This window comes from Pipistrellus hanaki (genome assembly GCF_964339955.1).
Source record: "Pipistrellus hanaki genome assembly, chromosome: 20".
Taxonomy (NCBI): Eukaryota; Metazoa; Chordata; class Mammalia; order Chiroptera; family Vespertilionidae; genus Pipistrellus; species Pipistrellus hanaki.
In genome coordinates this window covers 4,408,455-4,424,913 of record NC_140522.1, presented here as the reverse complement: position 1 = coordinate 4,424,913, position 16,459 = coordinate 4,408,455, and the positions used below count along the sequence as shown (strand labels likewise).

The window sequence follows — 16,459 nt, the reverse complement described above, 5'->3', positions numbered from 1 at the left end:
AAATTCGCAGGAAGAGCTTGGATACTTATGAGCTTTAGCCACTTTGTCTAGAACTCAGATGTTCAGAAAAGAGGTCACAGATGACTCTGCTGCAGGGTGAGGGTGACAGAAGTGGGACCAGTTATCCCAGCACCACCTCTTCACTCTGGCCTCCCAGACATCACAGAAGCAGGAAGAGAGAGGTGGCTGCAGCCTCCCAGGTCTGGGGAAAGTAGATCAGGGTGGAATCTTTAGTTCCATAGCCTACGTAATACATTCACGTTGCTAGGGAACCAACGACCTTTACCAATGTTATTACTTTAAAACAAATAAGTGGAGAATAAAAAATCTGCATGGAAGGACAGCTTGATTGCTAAAGTATGATCTGCTTACCTCACTTGCAATTTCCTATTGGCGTCAGGAACTACTGAGACTCACCTTAGCTTTTCACAGCAGACTGGAAAGCATCTTTCTGGAAGAACTGGTAGGGTGGCCCAACGACAAATCACCTGGCAAGAATACAGAAAAGGTGTGAAAGCTAGATAACACATGAAGGACTTTTATAAAAGTATATTTTATTGAATTTTTACAGAGGGGAAGGGGAAGGGAGAGAAAGTTAGAAACATCAATGAGAGAGAAACATCAATCAGCTGCCTCCTCCACACCCCCTACTGGGGATGTGCCCGCAGCCAAGGTGCATGCCATTGGCCAGAATTGAACCTGGGACCCTTCAATCTACAGGCTGATGCTCTATCCACTGAGCCAAACCGGTTAGGGCTATATTAAGGACTTTTTTTAAAAAGGATTTTTTTTTATTTTTATTGATTTCAGAGGGAGAGGGGGAGAGAGAGAAACATCGATGAGAGAGAATCATGGATTGGCTGCCTCCTGCACGCCCCACATTGGGGATCAAGCCTGCAACCTGGACATGTGCCCAGACCGGGAATCGAATGGTGACTTCCTGCTTCATAGGTGGAGGAGGCATAATCGCTGAGCCCTGCTGGCCAGGCAGAACTTCTTAAATTCCTAACTAAATATGTCTGTGTCATCAAAATATTGCTCAATCCACACAAGAATGCTGGAGCCAAATCCTTTTCCTTCCCTTTAGAATGTCAAAATCCACATTCCATTCAAATGTAAAAGATAAAGAAGAGGGAGATATAAATAAAAACATTCCCTTCTGCCCTGGCTGGTGTTGCTCAATGGATAAGAGTGCTGGCCTGCAGACTAAAGGGTCTCAGGTTCGATTCCAGGCATGGGCACATGCCCGGGTTGTGGGCTCGATCCCCAGGGGGGGCATGCAGAAGGCAGCTGATGCATGATTCTCGCTCATCACTGATGTTCCTATCTTCCTCTCCCTTCCTTCCTGAAATAAAAAAATAAATTTTTTAAAAAGCGATTTAAAAGTAAAAACAAAAAACCACATTCCCTCCCAACCGCTGAAAGATGTAGATTTCAAAACAACAACTAGAACCATTAATACTATTATCACACTAAAGAAATGAACAAGCCCTAACCTGTGTGGCTCAGTGGATAGAGCGTCAGCCTGCGGACTTAAGGGTCCCTGGTTCAATTCAGGTCAAGGGCATGCACCTTGGTTGCAGGCACATCCCAAGTGGGGCGTGTGCAGGAGGCAGCTGATCCATGTTTCTCATCGATGTTTCTAACTCTCTATCCCTCTCCCTTCCTCTCTGTAAAAACCGGTTTGGCTCAGTGGATAGAGCATTGGCCTGCAGACTGAAGGGTGCCTCAGGTTCGAGTCCCAGGGCATGTACCTTGGTTGCAGGCACTTCCCTGGTAGGGGGTTTGCAGGAGGCAGCTGATGGATGTTTCTAACTCTCTATCCCTCTCCTTTCCTCTCTGTAAAAAATCAATAATATATATATATATTTTTTTTTAAAGTCAATAAAATATATTCTTAAAAAAAATGAACAAACAACTTCTTAATATTGCCAAGTATCCAAGCAACATTTAAATAATCTCCTGTTGATTTTGTTTTTAAAAAAACTTTGGCCATTTGCTCAAAATAAGTTCAGTACATTGCAATTGGTTGGTAGGTCACTTAAGTCCCTTTTAATATATAAGTCCACCCTTATTTATTCCCCCCACCCCCCGGCCTTGCATTTTATTTATTAAAGAACCTTATAGAGGTCCCCACAGTCAGGATCTTGCTGACTGCATCCCTGTGGTTAGTTTAACAGCCTCCACGGTCCTGTGTCCTACACGTTAGCAGCTGGGTCCGGGGTTTTATCAGATGTGTGTGTGTGTGCATGCATTTGTGTATGTGTGCGTGCGTGTATGTGTGCATGCGTGTATATGTGCGTGTATGCATGTGCATGCGTGTATGTGCGTGTGCATGTGCGTGTGCACGCGTGTGTGCATGCGTGCATGTGTTTATGCGTGCATGTGTGTGTGTGTGTGTCTGTCCTTTTATTATGAGTCACACCATGTCCGGGTACCTTCCTTTCTGTAACCTGAGTCAAAGTCTCCTTTCTAGAGAAGTGGTAACTAACTTTGAAACCAAAACCGTCCTCTCAGGTCGCGGCTGCGCGGGGCTCCGGCGACAGGCGGCGGCGGGACAGCCCTCCGGCCGGTTCTCACAGGCCCGCCCCGCGCGCCCTCCGGGGGCCTCCGCCCAGGGGCAGCCCGGGGCCCGGGGACACGTGCTCTCCACGCCGGGCTCGGCGCGCGGCCCTTACCGGCGCCCCGGGTCCCGTGACCGGCCTTCTCGGAAGCGCTAGAACGGCGCCGGGGGGTGGCGACGTCTCCTTCCGCCCCCGCCTCCCTCCCGGGCGCGGGCGGGGCGGGGCGGGGCGGGCCGGGGCGGCGGGACCGAGTCCCCGCCCTCAGAGCCCCGCGTCCCCGAGCGGCGGCGCCCGGCCCCGCGTGAGGGCCCACGAGCGCCGCGCACGCGGGTCACGTTCCTCGCCCGCCGTCGGGGGCGGGGCCTGGCCCGTTGGGGCGGGGCCTGGCCCGTTGGGGCGGGGCCTGGCCCGTTGGGGCGGGGCCTGGAGCGGAGCCTGGACCGTCGTGGGCGGGGCCTGGAGCGGAGCCTGGACCGTCGTGAGCGGGGCCTTGGCCGAGGGGCGGGGCCTTGGCCGAGGGGCGGGGCCAGGAACTCCGCCTCGCCCTCCCCAGCTCCGCCGCTCCGCCCGCCGCCCGCCCACTGCAGCCGGGCCGCCGCCGCCGCCGCCGCCTCGGAGGATCCGGGAGCGGGAGCGACAGTCGGGAGCCGGTCGCGAGCCGCCGCCATGGGGAACCGCGTTGCGCGGGAAGACTTCGAGTGGGTCTACACCGACCAGCCCCACGCCGACCGGCGCAAGGAGATCCTGGGTGAGTCCGGGCCCGCGCCCCGTTATGTGCGTGCGCGGCCTCCCGCCGCCGGGGCGCGCTCTCCCGGCGCGGGCCCCGCACACCCCGGGCCCGTTACGAGCCGGGCCCCCTCCGCGTCCCACCGCCGCCCGGCCGCCCCGGAGAGGCCCCCGAGGCCTCAGGCCGGCGCTCGGGGCTCGGCCCGGCGGAGGGGGGAGGGGGCGATCCGGCGCGCCCGCCCGCCCGCCGCGCCGGCGCTTCCTCGGGGAGGCCAGGCATCCGGCTGGCGGGAGGGTGCGGGGAGCCGGTCCCCCGGCTAGATCGCCCTTGGGTGGGGGCATCCTCTCCTTTGGAGACCCCCGTGCCCCGGTGGGCGCCATTGCTTCCTCTTCCCCTCCCCCTCCCCCCCCCCCCCCCGGGGCTGGGGCGCTGCCGGGGAGCTTCGGGGGTCCGTGCACCGGCGATCGGGAGAAGGCGCCGCCGCCCTGTCCCCGGGGAGGGGCCGAGGCCCGGCCGGAGTGACCCCTGGGGCTTCCCGGATGGGAGGCTCGTTGTCTCATTGATCCTCACACCCTGTCTGCGACACGCGGGCAGATTGTTAGGTATTTTCCATCGGTCCGGGCCCTGGGCACCTGGAGATGGTCCCCTGGGCGCCCATTCAGGCCTCTGCACCCGCCGGCGAGGCCTAGTTGTCGCTCTGGAGGTGCGGGCGGAGCTTCTGAATTCTATGGAGAATTCGCTTCTCTCTCAGGTTCCTCTTAACGAGGTGCTGGGGGCACCGGGCTGACTCTTTTACAAACATTACCCAACTCAGTCTCCCAGGCAAGGTCAGTGATTGCTCCTCTGAAGGCGAGCACAGAGGGAGTAAACGTTAGAGGCGGGGATTTCGTTCTGGGTTACATTGCCTCCAGGAAACGAACGGGTGGCCAGTTGAATTAGAGAAATTTTCTCCTACATTGTATTTTCCTTAGCGTGTCCTCTCAGCATCCATTTGAAATCAAACAGCAAGCCCCTGGTTTTTGCTGGGGGAATCCAAAGTTTTGTTTTTGTTGTTGTTTGTTTTTTTTTACAGAAAGGAGGTAGTGGATCCTTTTGAAATTAATTTTTAAAAATTGAATTAGTAAATTGGGAGCTTGCACTCCTTTACAGTCGCTATGAAAGGTATACTTTTTTTTTAAGACATTAATTTATTATTCCACTTAGTTATGCATTCATTGGTTGACTCTTTTTTTTTAAATATATTTTATTGATTTTGTACAGAGAGGAAGGGAGAGAGATAGAGAGTTAGAAACATCGATGAGAGAGAGTCATCGATCAGCTGCCTCTTGCACGCCCCCCACTGGGGATATGCCCGCAACCAAGGTACATGCCCTTGACCGGAATCGAACTTGGGACCCTTCAGTCCCCAAGCCGACGCTCTATCCATTGAGCCAAACCGGTCTCGGCAAGGTAGACTTTTTGTTCATCCTCACTGGAAGGTATATTTTCCATGGTTTTAGAGAGAGTGGAAGGGAAAGGAGGAGAAAGAGAGAGAAAGAAACATCCATGTGAGAGACCCACATCAATTGTTTGCCTCCTGGGGCAGGGAACCTGCAACAACTCAGGTATGTGCCCTTAACCACAATCAGCCCAGGCCGATGTTCTAACCACTGGCGCACACCGGCTGAGACAGAGGTGGACTTTTAAGAGAATTTGGTTCTTGGATGCTTTCTTTTTGTTTACTTATTTTCAATCCTCACAGAGGATATGCTTTTATTTGGAGAGGAAGGAAGAGAGGGAAGAACATCAGTGTTTTGAAACATCCGTCAGCTGCTTCCCGTCTGCACCCCACTGGGGATGGAACCTGAAACCTTTTGGTGTATGGGGTGATGGATGCTCCAAGCAGCTGAGCCACTGGGCCAGGCCTTGATGCGTTCTTTTTAATTACAGGGTGCATTTTGCAAGTGGCACATAAGAGATATGCCTTATCAACGTATTGCCTAAGAATAAGCAGGTATCCACCTGGGGAAAATCAACTCCCGAATATGGATCTTAGCTACTTAATAGAAAACCAGTGAAGCAAAAAAAAAAAAAATGCTTATTGATGCTTATCTCCACGCTGAGCCTTTTCCTCACACATTATCTCTGAACCATTTCACTTGGAAAGATAAAAGGCTGCGCATTGCTCAAATGAAAATATGATTATCTCCCCAGCAGGTGTAAATACTGCTCCGGGTTCGTTTCGGGGGCGGAGTATCAGGGAAGATAAGAATCTGGAGATTTGTTTACCTTAAACGTACATGATAAAGAGATATTTCTGAAATTCATCAGGTTTGGGGGGGAAGGATGAGGAAGCAAAAATACGTTGTTTAACAACCAACACCACTTAATTTACATTTAGAGTTATATTAAAAGTAAAATTAAAAGGCACCTGTGATTTCACTTGTAAGTGGAATCTAAAGAACAAAAGAAACTAATGAACCAAATAGGGCCAGAGGGATGGATGCAGGGGACGGAATAACAGACCTCATAAATACATGCATTTATGAATAATGGGACCGGGCCGGGGTGGGGCTGGGGGGGAAGAGGGCAAGAAGGGAGAAGATGGGAGACATCTGTATACTGTCAACAATAAATAAATGAATTTTAGAAAAAGACATCTCTGTGAAATTAATGAGGGCTTGGGATTAGACCTTACTTGTAGGTCAAATAATAAGCCACAAAAAATGCTCCCTTTCCAGTTATGCTTCCACAGGAAAATAGAATTTTTTAACAGCCTTAAGATCTAATTCACCAACTTTAAAGTCACCCGTTCAAGTGTACAATACAGAGTTACCTATTTCAATTCAGTTTTTAAGACTTTGCTGTCACCCCCAAAAGAAACCCTTGGCTCCACTTTCAATTCTCAGGACTCAGCAGCCACTAATCTACTCTCTGTCTCTAGATTTGCCTGTTGGGGACATTTCTCATAAGTGAAATCATGCAGTACCAGTCTTTTTGTGATGGACTTCATGTTTTCAAGGTTCATCCATGTTGTCGCATGTATGGGCACTCCATTCACTTGTATGGACATACCACAGTTGACTTGTCCATTCATCGTTTGGTAGGCTTTTGGGGTGTCTTCACCCTTTGACTGTTATGACCAATGCTGCAGTGAACATTACATAACCCGTTTCATTTCTCTTTTAAGAGGGAAGAGCTGGGTCCTTGGTAACTTCATGTTTCACATTTTTGAGGAACTGCCAAACTGTTTTCGAAACTGGCACCATTGTATGTGGTCATCAGCCGTGTGTGTGGGTTCAATTTCCCCACATCCTTGTTCCTTACTGCCTGTCTTTGGTATGACAGCCATTCTAGTGCGTTTGAAGCGGTATCTCATTTCGGTTTCAATTTGAATTTGTCTAATGAATAATAAATGCTGAGTGTCTTTCTTGTGCTCACTGGCCATTTGTGTGTCGGCTTTGGAAAACTATTCAGATTCTTTGTCCACTTTTATTTATTTATTTTTCCTCCAAATATATACAATTATTGATTCAGAGAGGAAGAAGGAGGGACAGAGAGAGAAGCATCAGTGATGAAAGAGGATCCATGATCAGCTGCTTCCTGCATGCCCCTTGCTGGGGATGGAGCCTGCACCCCGGGCATGGGCCCTGACCTGGAATTGCACCGTGACCTCCTGGTTCATAGGTCAACGTTCAACCAATGAGCCTCGCTGATCAGAGTCACCCCAGTTTCTAAAAGTGTTATTTTTAAAGCAAAGGCTGCCCAGGTGCCGTGTGAATGAGGCCAGGATGTGACGTGGTGGAGTTTTAGGTGGTTAGTGGCCTATGCAGCCTTTGGCGTGTGTTCGTGTGTTGAGAGCATGCGTGTTTGTGTGTGGTGAGCGCTGAGCTGGAGTTGGGGCCACGGCAGTGCGCTTGCTCCCCTGCTGAGCTCCCCGCTGCTCCCGGTCTTCAATCTTTTCTGGCTTCTGGGTCTGACTTTGTCCGTTTTTAATTGGGTCAGTAACTGAGAGTTTTAAGAGGCCTTTCGGTAGTCTAAATACAAGTCACTTACAAGATACATGATTTGCAAACATTTCTTCCTGTTCTGTGGTTGTCGTATTTTACTGATAGTATCGTTTGCAACATAAAAGTTTTGATGCAGTACAGTTTATCCATTTTTTTTCTTTTGTCCTTACTTATGTTTTTGGTATAGTAGCCAAGAAATGAAGAATATTAAGATTGACTTCTTTTCTGCGTATGTACTATATTGCCAGATACACAGGCTAAATTTGCCAGACTATGTAAACCGGATACGTTTACGGTACAAAGACTTGTTAGGGGTGAAGAGGTAATTGGGCCCTGGTTGGTTTGGCTCAGTGGATAGAGCGTTGGCCTGCAGACTCAAGGGTCCCAGGTTCGATTCCAGTCAAGGGCATGTACCTTGGTTGCAGGCACATCCCCAGTCGGGGGTGTGCAGGAGGCAGCTGGTCGATTTGTCTCTCTCATCGATGTTTCTAACTCTATCCCTCTCCCTTCCTCTCTGTAAAAAAATCAATAAAATATATATATATTTTAAAAAGATGTAATTGGACAACATGAAATCTTTACTCCTCTGTGACTATGTTTTTGTTAAATTGGAGAGTCTACATTTTGAGGCTGATTTTCCTACATACATTCTCAATTTGTTGTGACATCGTATTTAGTAACCTTACTTTTAGAATCTCCTCCTTCCTGAGGAGATCAAGTCTCTAATGGGGCATGTAATGATTTTTTTTGGGGGGGGGGGTGAGGAGGGGAGAGAAGGGAAATTAGTGTGTTACTTTAATGGTTGATTTAATTATCATGGTAGAATTGTGCTTTTCTAAGTTCCTAATTTCTGGGTTTTTTTTGTTTCTTCTCTACAGCAAAGTATCCGGAGATAAAATCCTTGATGAAGCCTGATCCCAACCTGATCTGGATCGTCGTCATGATGGTTCTCACGCAGCTGGCTGCGCTGTACTTAGTGAAGGACTTGGACTGGAAATGGGTCATCTTTTGGGCGTATGCCTTTGGCAGCTGCATCAACCACTCCATGACTCTGGCCATCCACGAGGTCTCCCACAACAGCGCCTTCGGCCACTACCGGGCCATGTGGAACCGCTGGTTCGGGATGTTCGCCAACCTCCCGATCGGCGTGCCGTACTCCATCTCCTTCAAGCGCTACCACATGGACCACCACCGCTACCTCGGCGCCGATGGCATCGACGTGGACATCCCCACCGACTTTGAGGGCTGGTTCTTCTGCACCACTTTCCGGAAGTTCATCTGGGTGGTCCTCCAGCCTCTCTTCTACGCTTTCCGACCTCTGTTCATCAACCCCAAGCCCATCACTTACCTGGAAATCATCAATACCGTGGTCCAGCTCATATTCGACGTGATCGTTTACTACGTGTTGGGAGTTAAATCATTAGTCTACATGTTGGCAGCCTCCTTACTCGGTCTGGGTTTGCATCCGATCTCTGGACACTTTATAGCCGAGCATTACATGTTCTTAAAGGGACATGAAACCTACTCGTACTACGGGCCTCTGAATTTACTCACCTTCAATGTGGGCTACCATAATGAACACCACGACTTCCCCAACATTCCCGGGAAAAACCTCCCGCTGGTAAGTAAGGGGTGCCATACCTATGCCGATTTCCGATGGCTGTGTGATCAAAACGAGTCTCCGCTTGCTCATGTTAAAAGGGATCTAGTGTGTTTCACAGTGAGCTTCTCATCAGAGAGAACGAGAGAAGTCCCGAGTCTGCTAGCTGCTCTCAGAGTTCACACCCAGGGATCGGAGCCAGGTGGGAACTCTTAGGGCTGAGAAGTGCTGAGGGATCTGCACAGTCTGCTGCTGCAAAGTAATTCGGAAACGGGGAGGGAGGCCCCTCTGTCCAGTAAGCACAGCTCACAGGGCCTTCATCACGGCTCACCTACAGAGGCTCACTAAGACCCACGTGTGTGGGTTTGTGGTGGAAGACAGATTCCCGCATAACTGATGTGCAGAATACATGGGCTCACTTTCCTGAACTGCTGACTCCTCGGGCAGGGCCATCTGTTTCGATCACAGCAGACTTTTTAAAAATATATTTTATTGATTTTTTTTACAGGGAGGAAGGGAGATAGAGAGTTAGAAACATCGATGAGAGAGAAACATTGATCAGCTGCCTCCTGCACACTCCCTACTGGGGATGTGCCCGCAACCAAGGTAGATAGATGCCCTTGGCTGGAATCGAACCGGGGACCCTTCAGTCTGCAGGCCGACATTCTATCCACTGAGCCACACCGGTTTCAGCACAGCAGACTTTTAGTGTATTGTTTGTGTAGTAAAAGAAAGAAACTTGGACCCTTACCTTTTGTTTTGTTCCCCTCCAAGGACCGGACCACCTTCCTAACTTCAGGTGTCTTTCTGGTACATTCTTTAGACTTTCCATCCTCAAAATGAGTCTTTACAATTGTTATAAAAACTGTTTCCATAAATCTAAAAAAAAAAGTACATATGTATGAAATGTAATAATAGTCTATCTTGATTTCTTTAAATGGATATAAGCCAGATAGTTTATGCTTTACTGCCTCCCAAACAAATTTTATAGATTTCCTCATATAAAGTTTTTCAATGTTGGCTGTTTAATATGTAACTATTTGATTGGATTCCCAATTGAGGAAAGAAAAAACTACAAAGGACATTGGGTCGCTGGAGAAATTCTGAATCTGGATTGTGTCATAGATCACGTATCGATGTTAAATTTGTGGAGAATGAAATGGCACCATGATTTTGTGGGAAAATGTCCCTGTCCTCAGGGAACACATGTTGATTATGTATGGGTGAAATGTTAGGGGTAAGTTGACACAAGATTTAACTTACTTTCAAAGTTGAGCAAAGAAAGCAAAGTATGTGGTGTATGTTATATATAGAGAGAGCGTGACTGTGACATAGTGTGAATGGGTGGGCCTAGGTGAAGAGCATAAGGCTGTAGGTTTTACTATTCCATCAGCTTTTCTGTTAATCCATACCCAAGGATATTTTCCCCACTGATTTTAGACAGAGTGGGAGGGAGCGGGAGAGACAGAGAGAAAAACATTGATGTGAAAGAGACACATTGATTGATTGCCTCCCCACATACCCCGAACTGGGCCCGGGATCAAGTCTACAACCGAGGTACATGCCCTTCACCGGAATCGAACCCGGGACCCTTCAGTCTGTGGGCCGACACTATCCACTGAACCAGACTGGCCAGGCCCATCAGCTTCTCTGTAGTAAATCACAATGAAATGAAGAAACACACCACACACCGTCTGGAAGCCACTCTGGGCCCGGTGTCACGTGACGTGCCTTGGTCACTGAGTCATGTGCCGGCTGCATTGGCGGGGTGGCCTCCACTCTTCCCCGAGTGGGCAGGCACATTACTTATCTGTAAAAGATTATGGAGAAAGCTGGCTGCCCTTTGAACAAGAGATCCTTTCCCAACATAAGCCACATACTTTTACTTTCTTTCCCAGACTGAAACTTAGTTCAGTTCAAGTATTGACTTTATGGCCATGGCTCATGGATGTCTCATTTCCCCTGTGTCTCACGGTGTCTCCGCACTCTTTAGCTAAACTCACAGATGGCCTTAGACTGCTCTAGCCTCCCCTCATCTGCTGCTTTTCCTCTCAAGGCGTGTACACCAAGGCGTGTGCACCGAGGCCGGCCTTGTTCTGGTTTTCTGCTTTTCCGGAAAGATGGTATTCTAGCTGTTAGGGCGCATTGCTTACCGCTGCTCTGGCCTCAGTTCGGCTGGATTAGGTCCTGGTTTAGCTATGTGTGTGGTCTGCAGGTGTCCTTCTTCGTGGGAGAACTTTGGGAATGTTGAAGGACTGAGTCCAGAGATATTACATCACTCTTTCTTCTGACTGACCGAGAATCGATCATCTGGTTCTCCACAACCAGAAAAGACTTATATTCCCGAACTGAAGGAGTCATTGAGACGTGACCACCTTTTTCTTGCTGTCTCTTCACCACCTTGACTCTGCTGTGTTGTTCCCCTTTGGTGGTTATCAGGAGAGTTTGGTACATTTTGGTGAAGCCATGGAACCGGTGTGCTTCCTGGTCACACTGGCAGCAGCCACTTTCAACAGACATTCTCACCTCGGGATGGCAGAACCGCACGCTGGACAGGTGCCCATCCAGTGGGCACCCACAGCAATGTACTCCCATTGGCTGGCTCCCGATGGCAGGGTCATGTGCTACCTTTGTACCCTACAATCCATACGGGTGTGCTTGCAAAACAACAAGTATCTGTTGGTAAAGATTCCAAATAAGCCAGATACGTAGTCCCTCAGGGCTTGATAGGAAAGCGTCAGTCAGCCCAAGGTCAAGTCTATTTTACTGATGAATCTGCTTAGAGTTCACATATAATACTTTAAATTTTTTTAAAATATATTTTTATTGATTTTGTACAGAGAGGAAGGGAGAGAGATAGATAGCTAGAAACATTGATGAGAGAGAAACATCGATCAGCTGCCTCCAGCACACCCCCCACTGGGGATGTGCCTGCAACCAAGGTACATGCCCTTGACCGGAATCGAACCTGGGACCTTTCAGTCCGCAGACCAAAGCTCTATCACTGAGCCAAACTGGTTTCGGCATAATACTTTAATTTAAAAAAATGGAAAAAAATAAGTAAAATAAAATAAATTGCTTAAGAGTTCATGACGCTGCTTTGTTGATGGGAGAGGTTGTGGGGAGAAAGGTCTCATGGTTTCCCAGTGTCTGTCACCCATCCGTCCGTCCGTCCGTCATCTTCACGAGGCCTCGGGGAGCCCCCTCACTCACCCTCTGTGTCTCTCCCTCCAGGTGAGGAAGATAGCGGCCGAGTACTATGACAACCTGCCCCACTACAACTCCTGGATCAGAGTCCTGTACGACTTCGTGATGGACGACACCATCAGCCCCTATTCGAGGATGAAGCGGCAGCAGAAAGGCAAGGTGGACCTGGACTGACCGAGGCCACAGCGGAGGGATTCCTCTCTGACGCCCCCAGCGGCCGCGGGTGGGATCAGCGGCCGGCCGCCCGCCCGCAGACAGTTCCCAGCGCGGTCCCCGGGACCAACATGCTAACCCGGCTCTCGGCGGGCGGCCTGGCCACACAGCGTCCGGCTTCTCACGCAGGAAGCGCGTCCGTGTCTGTGTTGTCGAGGACAGCCTATGACGTTGGACAAGCAGATCGCGAAGAGTTTCACAAAGCTACTCCTCCGATGTTATTTTCACTAGGAATCGTTCCTTTATTATAACAGCTAATCGCCCGAGCAGTCAGTCACAATAAATAGTATTTGTCACATTTTTGTACTTGACCGTCTTTGTCTGATTAGGCTCATCGGGGTGCTGGTGAGCGAGCTTTAAAATCCCGCCAGGAAAAACGAAAGGCCTGGGGACACCTCCCCCTGCGAGCTGAATGTCTCGTCTTCAGTTTTCACAGTTGTGCGTGGGACCTATGTCAGACGCTGCTCAGCCCCGCACAGCCTGTCGGCCAAGTCCCCAACACGCCACTTCCTTTTCAGGCCCGCTGACTCCCCGTTAGACGCGGCTCACTGTCTGTTTCCTGTCCTGCCGAGATAGCTGGTGTCGAGTGGCCAGTGTCATGGCTAGACTCTTCTTTCTTTGCTCTCCTCTCCCCTCCGCCGCCGGGGCAGGGCCAGCATCCCCGGATGCAGACGCAGACAAGGCTCTGTTGACGCTGGCCAGGACCTCGGCTTTAATGAGGGTACTGATCTTAATCTTCCCTGGCATGCCTGTCACATCGCCATACGAGATGGGACAGGCTCTGGAGTGGGTGAGGGCGAGTGATGGGCGGGAAACCGCGGCTCCCGGTGCACCCCAACTTGGGCCTCGCCCCAACTTGTGCGGGCCTCGCCCCAGCTTGGCCTGGGTACCTTAGCCGAAGCGGAGGGAAGGGCCAACACGAAATTCTCATGGGAAACAATGTTTAGATCCAGAGCCAAAATGCACTCACTCATTCATTCATTCGTTCGTTCTACGGGCACTTGGCCAGGCGTCGCTTTAGGCAGCGAGGATACAAAGACAAAACGTGGTCCCGAATGTAGGAGCGGACGCTCTGGCGCTGGGATATGCGTGGGATCGGAGCTCAGGACGGGCACAGTGTCACTTTAACCCTCGCTGGCCCTGGGAGGGAGAGGCGGTTTTTGCAGAAATGAGCCTGAGGGCACGCACTACGGCTGCAGAGCCTGGATTTTTTTTATTGCCCGCCTGCCCTGGGAGGTCTCTGCCCAAATAAGGTGGTGCATTGTCCCGGCCTGTTGGGAAAGCTGGAGAAGCCTGTCCCTGGAATGCAGTCAGGAGAGTCTGATGGCTGAGGCCGGGCAGGCCCGGAAAAAATCCCCTTTGACACAAGAGCGCCGAAGGCCTCTTGGAATGCTGGGTGCTGAGACAGGGCGAGGCCGAGCGGCGAGGCCCCGGGCAAGGGCGGCGGCGGAGGGGTGTGGGGACACCAGGGACAGCCCGGTGGGGACAGCAGGATCTGACGACAGGCATATGTAGGTCAGGTCTCGTTGCAGGTGCTTTTCGGGTGGAAAATTAATGACAAGGTAAGAGTCGCACGAAGAAAGACGAGAGTCAGCTGAGAAGGGACAACTCTGACTTTGCCAAGTTGCATGTGAACTGAACTGGCAGGCGGCTCAGGAGGCGCCTAACTGGGCAGGCACACTCGGCACTGCCGTCCAGAAGGGAGCTGCTGTCCTGGGCACAGGTGGTTGGCACGTGGCCTGGAGCCAGGGGTGAGGGCTGTATCCTCAGGTTTCTCTTTAATCAGGATGCAGGGGGGAATACTAGTAGGAAGAGCCAGCACCGCTCCTTGGAGCGGGGGAAATACTCCTAGAATTTCCTGCTAAGGGCAGAAGCCAGAGAAACACAGGGAGCTTTCTATGGAGCCAAGCGGCGGCCGTGGCACTGGGCACACACCCTGGGTCTGTAATCCTTGGGGGAGGAGCAGAAGGGCAGCTTTGTGGGGAAGGCCGGGGCAGTGACTCGCCAGCAACGCTGGATCCTACTTGTAGGTCAGCCACCACCGCCCTCCCTGTCAGGTGGCTGGCAAAGGCCTGCAAGGAAGGGTCCAGTAAGACCCGGAGTAACCTCTCATTTGTCAAAAAGGGAAAGGGTCGAAACCGGTGTGGCTCAGTGGATAGAGCGTCGGCCTGCGGACTGAAAGATCCCGGGTTCGATTCCGGTCAAGGGCATGTACCTTGGTTGCGGGCACATCCACAGTAGGGGCTATGCAAGAGGCATCTGATCGATGTTTCTCTCTCACTGATGTTTTTAACTCTCTATCCCTCTTCCTTCCCCTCTGTAAAAAATCAATAAAATATATATATTTTTTTTATAAAAGGGGTTCAGTGGTTAGAGCATCACTGGGGTGTGTGTGTGTGTGTGTGTGTGTGTGTGTGGCACGGACCAAAGGGTTGCAGGTTTGATTCCTGGCCCTGGTTGGGGCATGTTCGGGAGGCAACCAATCCATATGTCTCTCCCCCCTCCCTCCTTCCCTTCCACTCTCTCTAATCGATGGGGGCCGGGGTCAGGGGAGATAAAAGAGAAAGGGCCCATCGTTGTACAGTTGTTTTTGGTTTAAGCCTCCCCTTCCCTCCCATTTAGTAGCTGAGGTTTTTGTTTCTTTGGCACAAGGGAGTCTGGTTCCATTCCCAACCTCGACAGTCATCTCCCATCTCAACCCTAACAAACACCTGGACTCCTGCCGTCCCTCCGGGCTGGGCCGGGGACATGCCAGAAGGTGAGTCCTTCCGGTGGCGTGTCCAATAAAACCTTCCTGTTGTGTGAGCAGATGCTGGCTTCTCTGCTGACGGCAGGCGCCAGCCCCCAGGCTGTGTTCAGCGCCTGCCCAGTCCATTCATTCTTAGCCCTGAGTCTCCATCACAGCACGTCTAAGTCACATGTCTGTCTGTCTCCCAGGGCGGGGTCCCCTACAGAGGAACTATATTAAAAGGCTTCCTTCCATCTCTGCTTTCCAAGGGTCTGCCCGCCAGGCCAAACAGGGGCCCGCCACCATCATCAATAGATGGGTGGCTCACCCCACTGCACCCCACTTTGATGCCTTAGCGTTGAAAAGAAAGACTCCAGATCCTAGTTCAAACCCTTCTGCCCTCAATTGTATAAAAGCCGTTTCTTCCTCCCTGCTCCCGTCTCAGCAATAAGCAGACGAGTAAAAGCAGGAGGAATCGCCAACAGTTAAACCTGGATGCCCAAGTCAATGAGCTCCTAAAGAGCACTGGATTCTCTAGCCCCACCCAGGCCTTCCGCGGCCAGCAGCAGTTTGACTGAAGTAGCTGCTTCCCCCAGAGGCACAGGCGGGGCTCAGGTCAAATCTCAAATCTTCCTTAGTCCATGGGACCCGAGCTGGTTCCTAACTCCCTCCTGTTAGGCCAGCGGTCGGCAAACTCATTAGCCCACAGAGCCAAATATCAACAGCATGATGATTGACATTTCTTCGGAGAGCCACGTTTTTTAAACTTAAACTGCTTCTGACGCCACTTCTTCAACACAGACTCGCCCAGGCCGTGGTGTTTTGTGGAAGAGCCACACTCAAGAGGCCGAAGAGCTGCATGTGGCTCGAGAGCCGCAGTTTGCCGACCATGGGGTTAGGGGATGCCCCCAACTCTGTGATGCCAGCCACCCCTGTGTTCTTGGCTGCCACATGGCCACTTCCCCAGGTGGGCCCTTAACCTCTCACACGCTCGTCCCTCCGCTGACACGCCCCCCTTTTTAAATTTTTTTATATTTTATTGATTTTTTACAAAGAGGAAGAGAGAGGGATAGAGAGTTAGAAACATCAATGAGAGAGGAACACTGACCAGCTGCCTCCTGCACACCTCCCACTGGGGATGTGCCCGCAACCAAGGTACATGGCCTTGACCGGAATCGAACCCGGGACCTTCCAGTCCACAGGCCGACGCTCTATCCACTGAGCCACACCGGTTTCGGCTCCGCTGACCCCTTTGCTACCGCATCAGAGACCAGTGTGAGCACATTCGGGGAGAGGACCGTCATGACCCAATCGAGCATCGTTAGCGCCTCGGAAAGCCCACAGTGTAAAGCAGGTAATCGTCGCCTCGTTCGGAGGAGGAGGAGGAGGAGGAGGAAGCGAGAACCAGAGTGAGGTAACCTGCCCGGGGTG

The 16,459-nt window shown here is 51.1% G+C and overlaps 2 protein-coding genes and 1 long non-coding RNA gene across 3 annotated transcripts in view; 2 read left to right on the top strand and 1 right to left on the bottom strand.

The window, feature by feature from the left end:
* The window catches only part of TP53BP2 (tumor protein p53 binding protein 2), a 69,426-nt gene extending 66,625 nt beyond the window's left edge, over window positions 1-2,801 (bottom strand). Inside the window, exons 1-2 of the mRNA XM_084868854.1 lie at window positions 2,679-2,801; window positions 418-488 (exon numbers count right to left, since the gene is read on the bottom strand). The gene's annotated coding sequence lies outside the window, so the exon portion shown is untranslated. The remainder of the gene's footprint in view (window positions 1-417; window positions 489-2,678) is intronic.
* A 253-nt stretch (window positions 2,802-3,054) lies between these two features.
* On the top strand, window positions 3,055-12,598 carry DEGS1 (delta 4-desaturase, sphingolipid 1). Its single transcript, XM_084868955.1, has 3 exons — window positions 3,055-3,312; window positions 8,159-8,901; window positions 12,115-12,598. The coding sequence occupies exons 1-3, from the start codon at window positions 3,231-3,233 to the stop codon at window positions 12,259-12,261; spliced, it is 972 nt and encodes a 323-aa protein (XP_084725081.1). The 5' UTR covers window positions 3,055-3,230; the 3' UTR covers window positions 12,262-12,598.
* On the top strand, window positions 3,323-4,823 carry LOC311614276. Its single transcript, XR_014793618.1, has 2 exons — window positions 3,323-4,452; window positions 4,741-4,823. It is a non-coding gene; the product is annotated as an uncharacterized lncRNA (long non-coding RNA).
* Window positions 12,599-16,459: the final 3,861 nt, after the last annotated feature.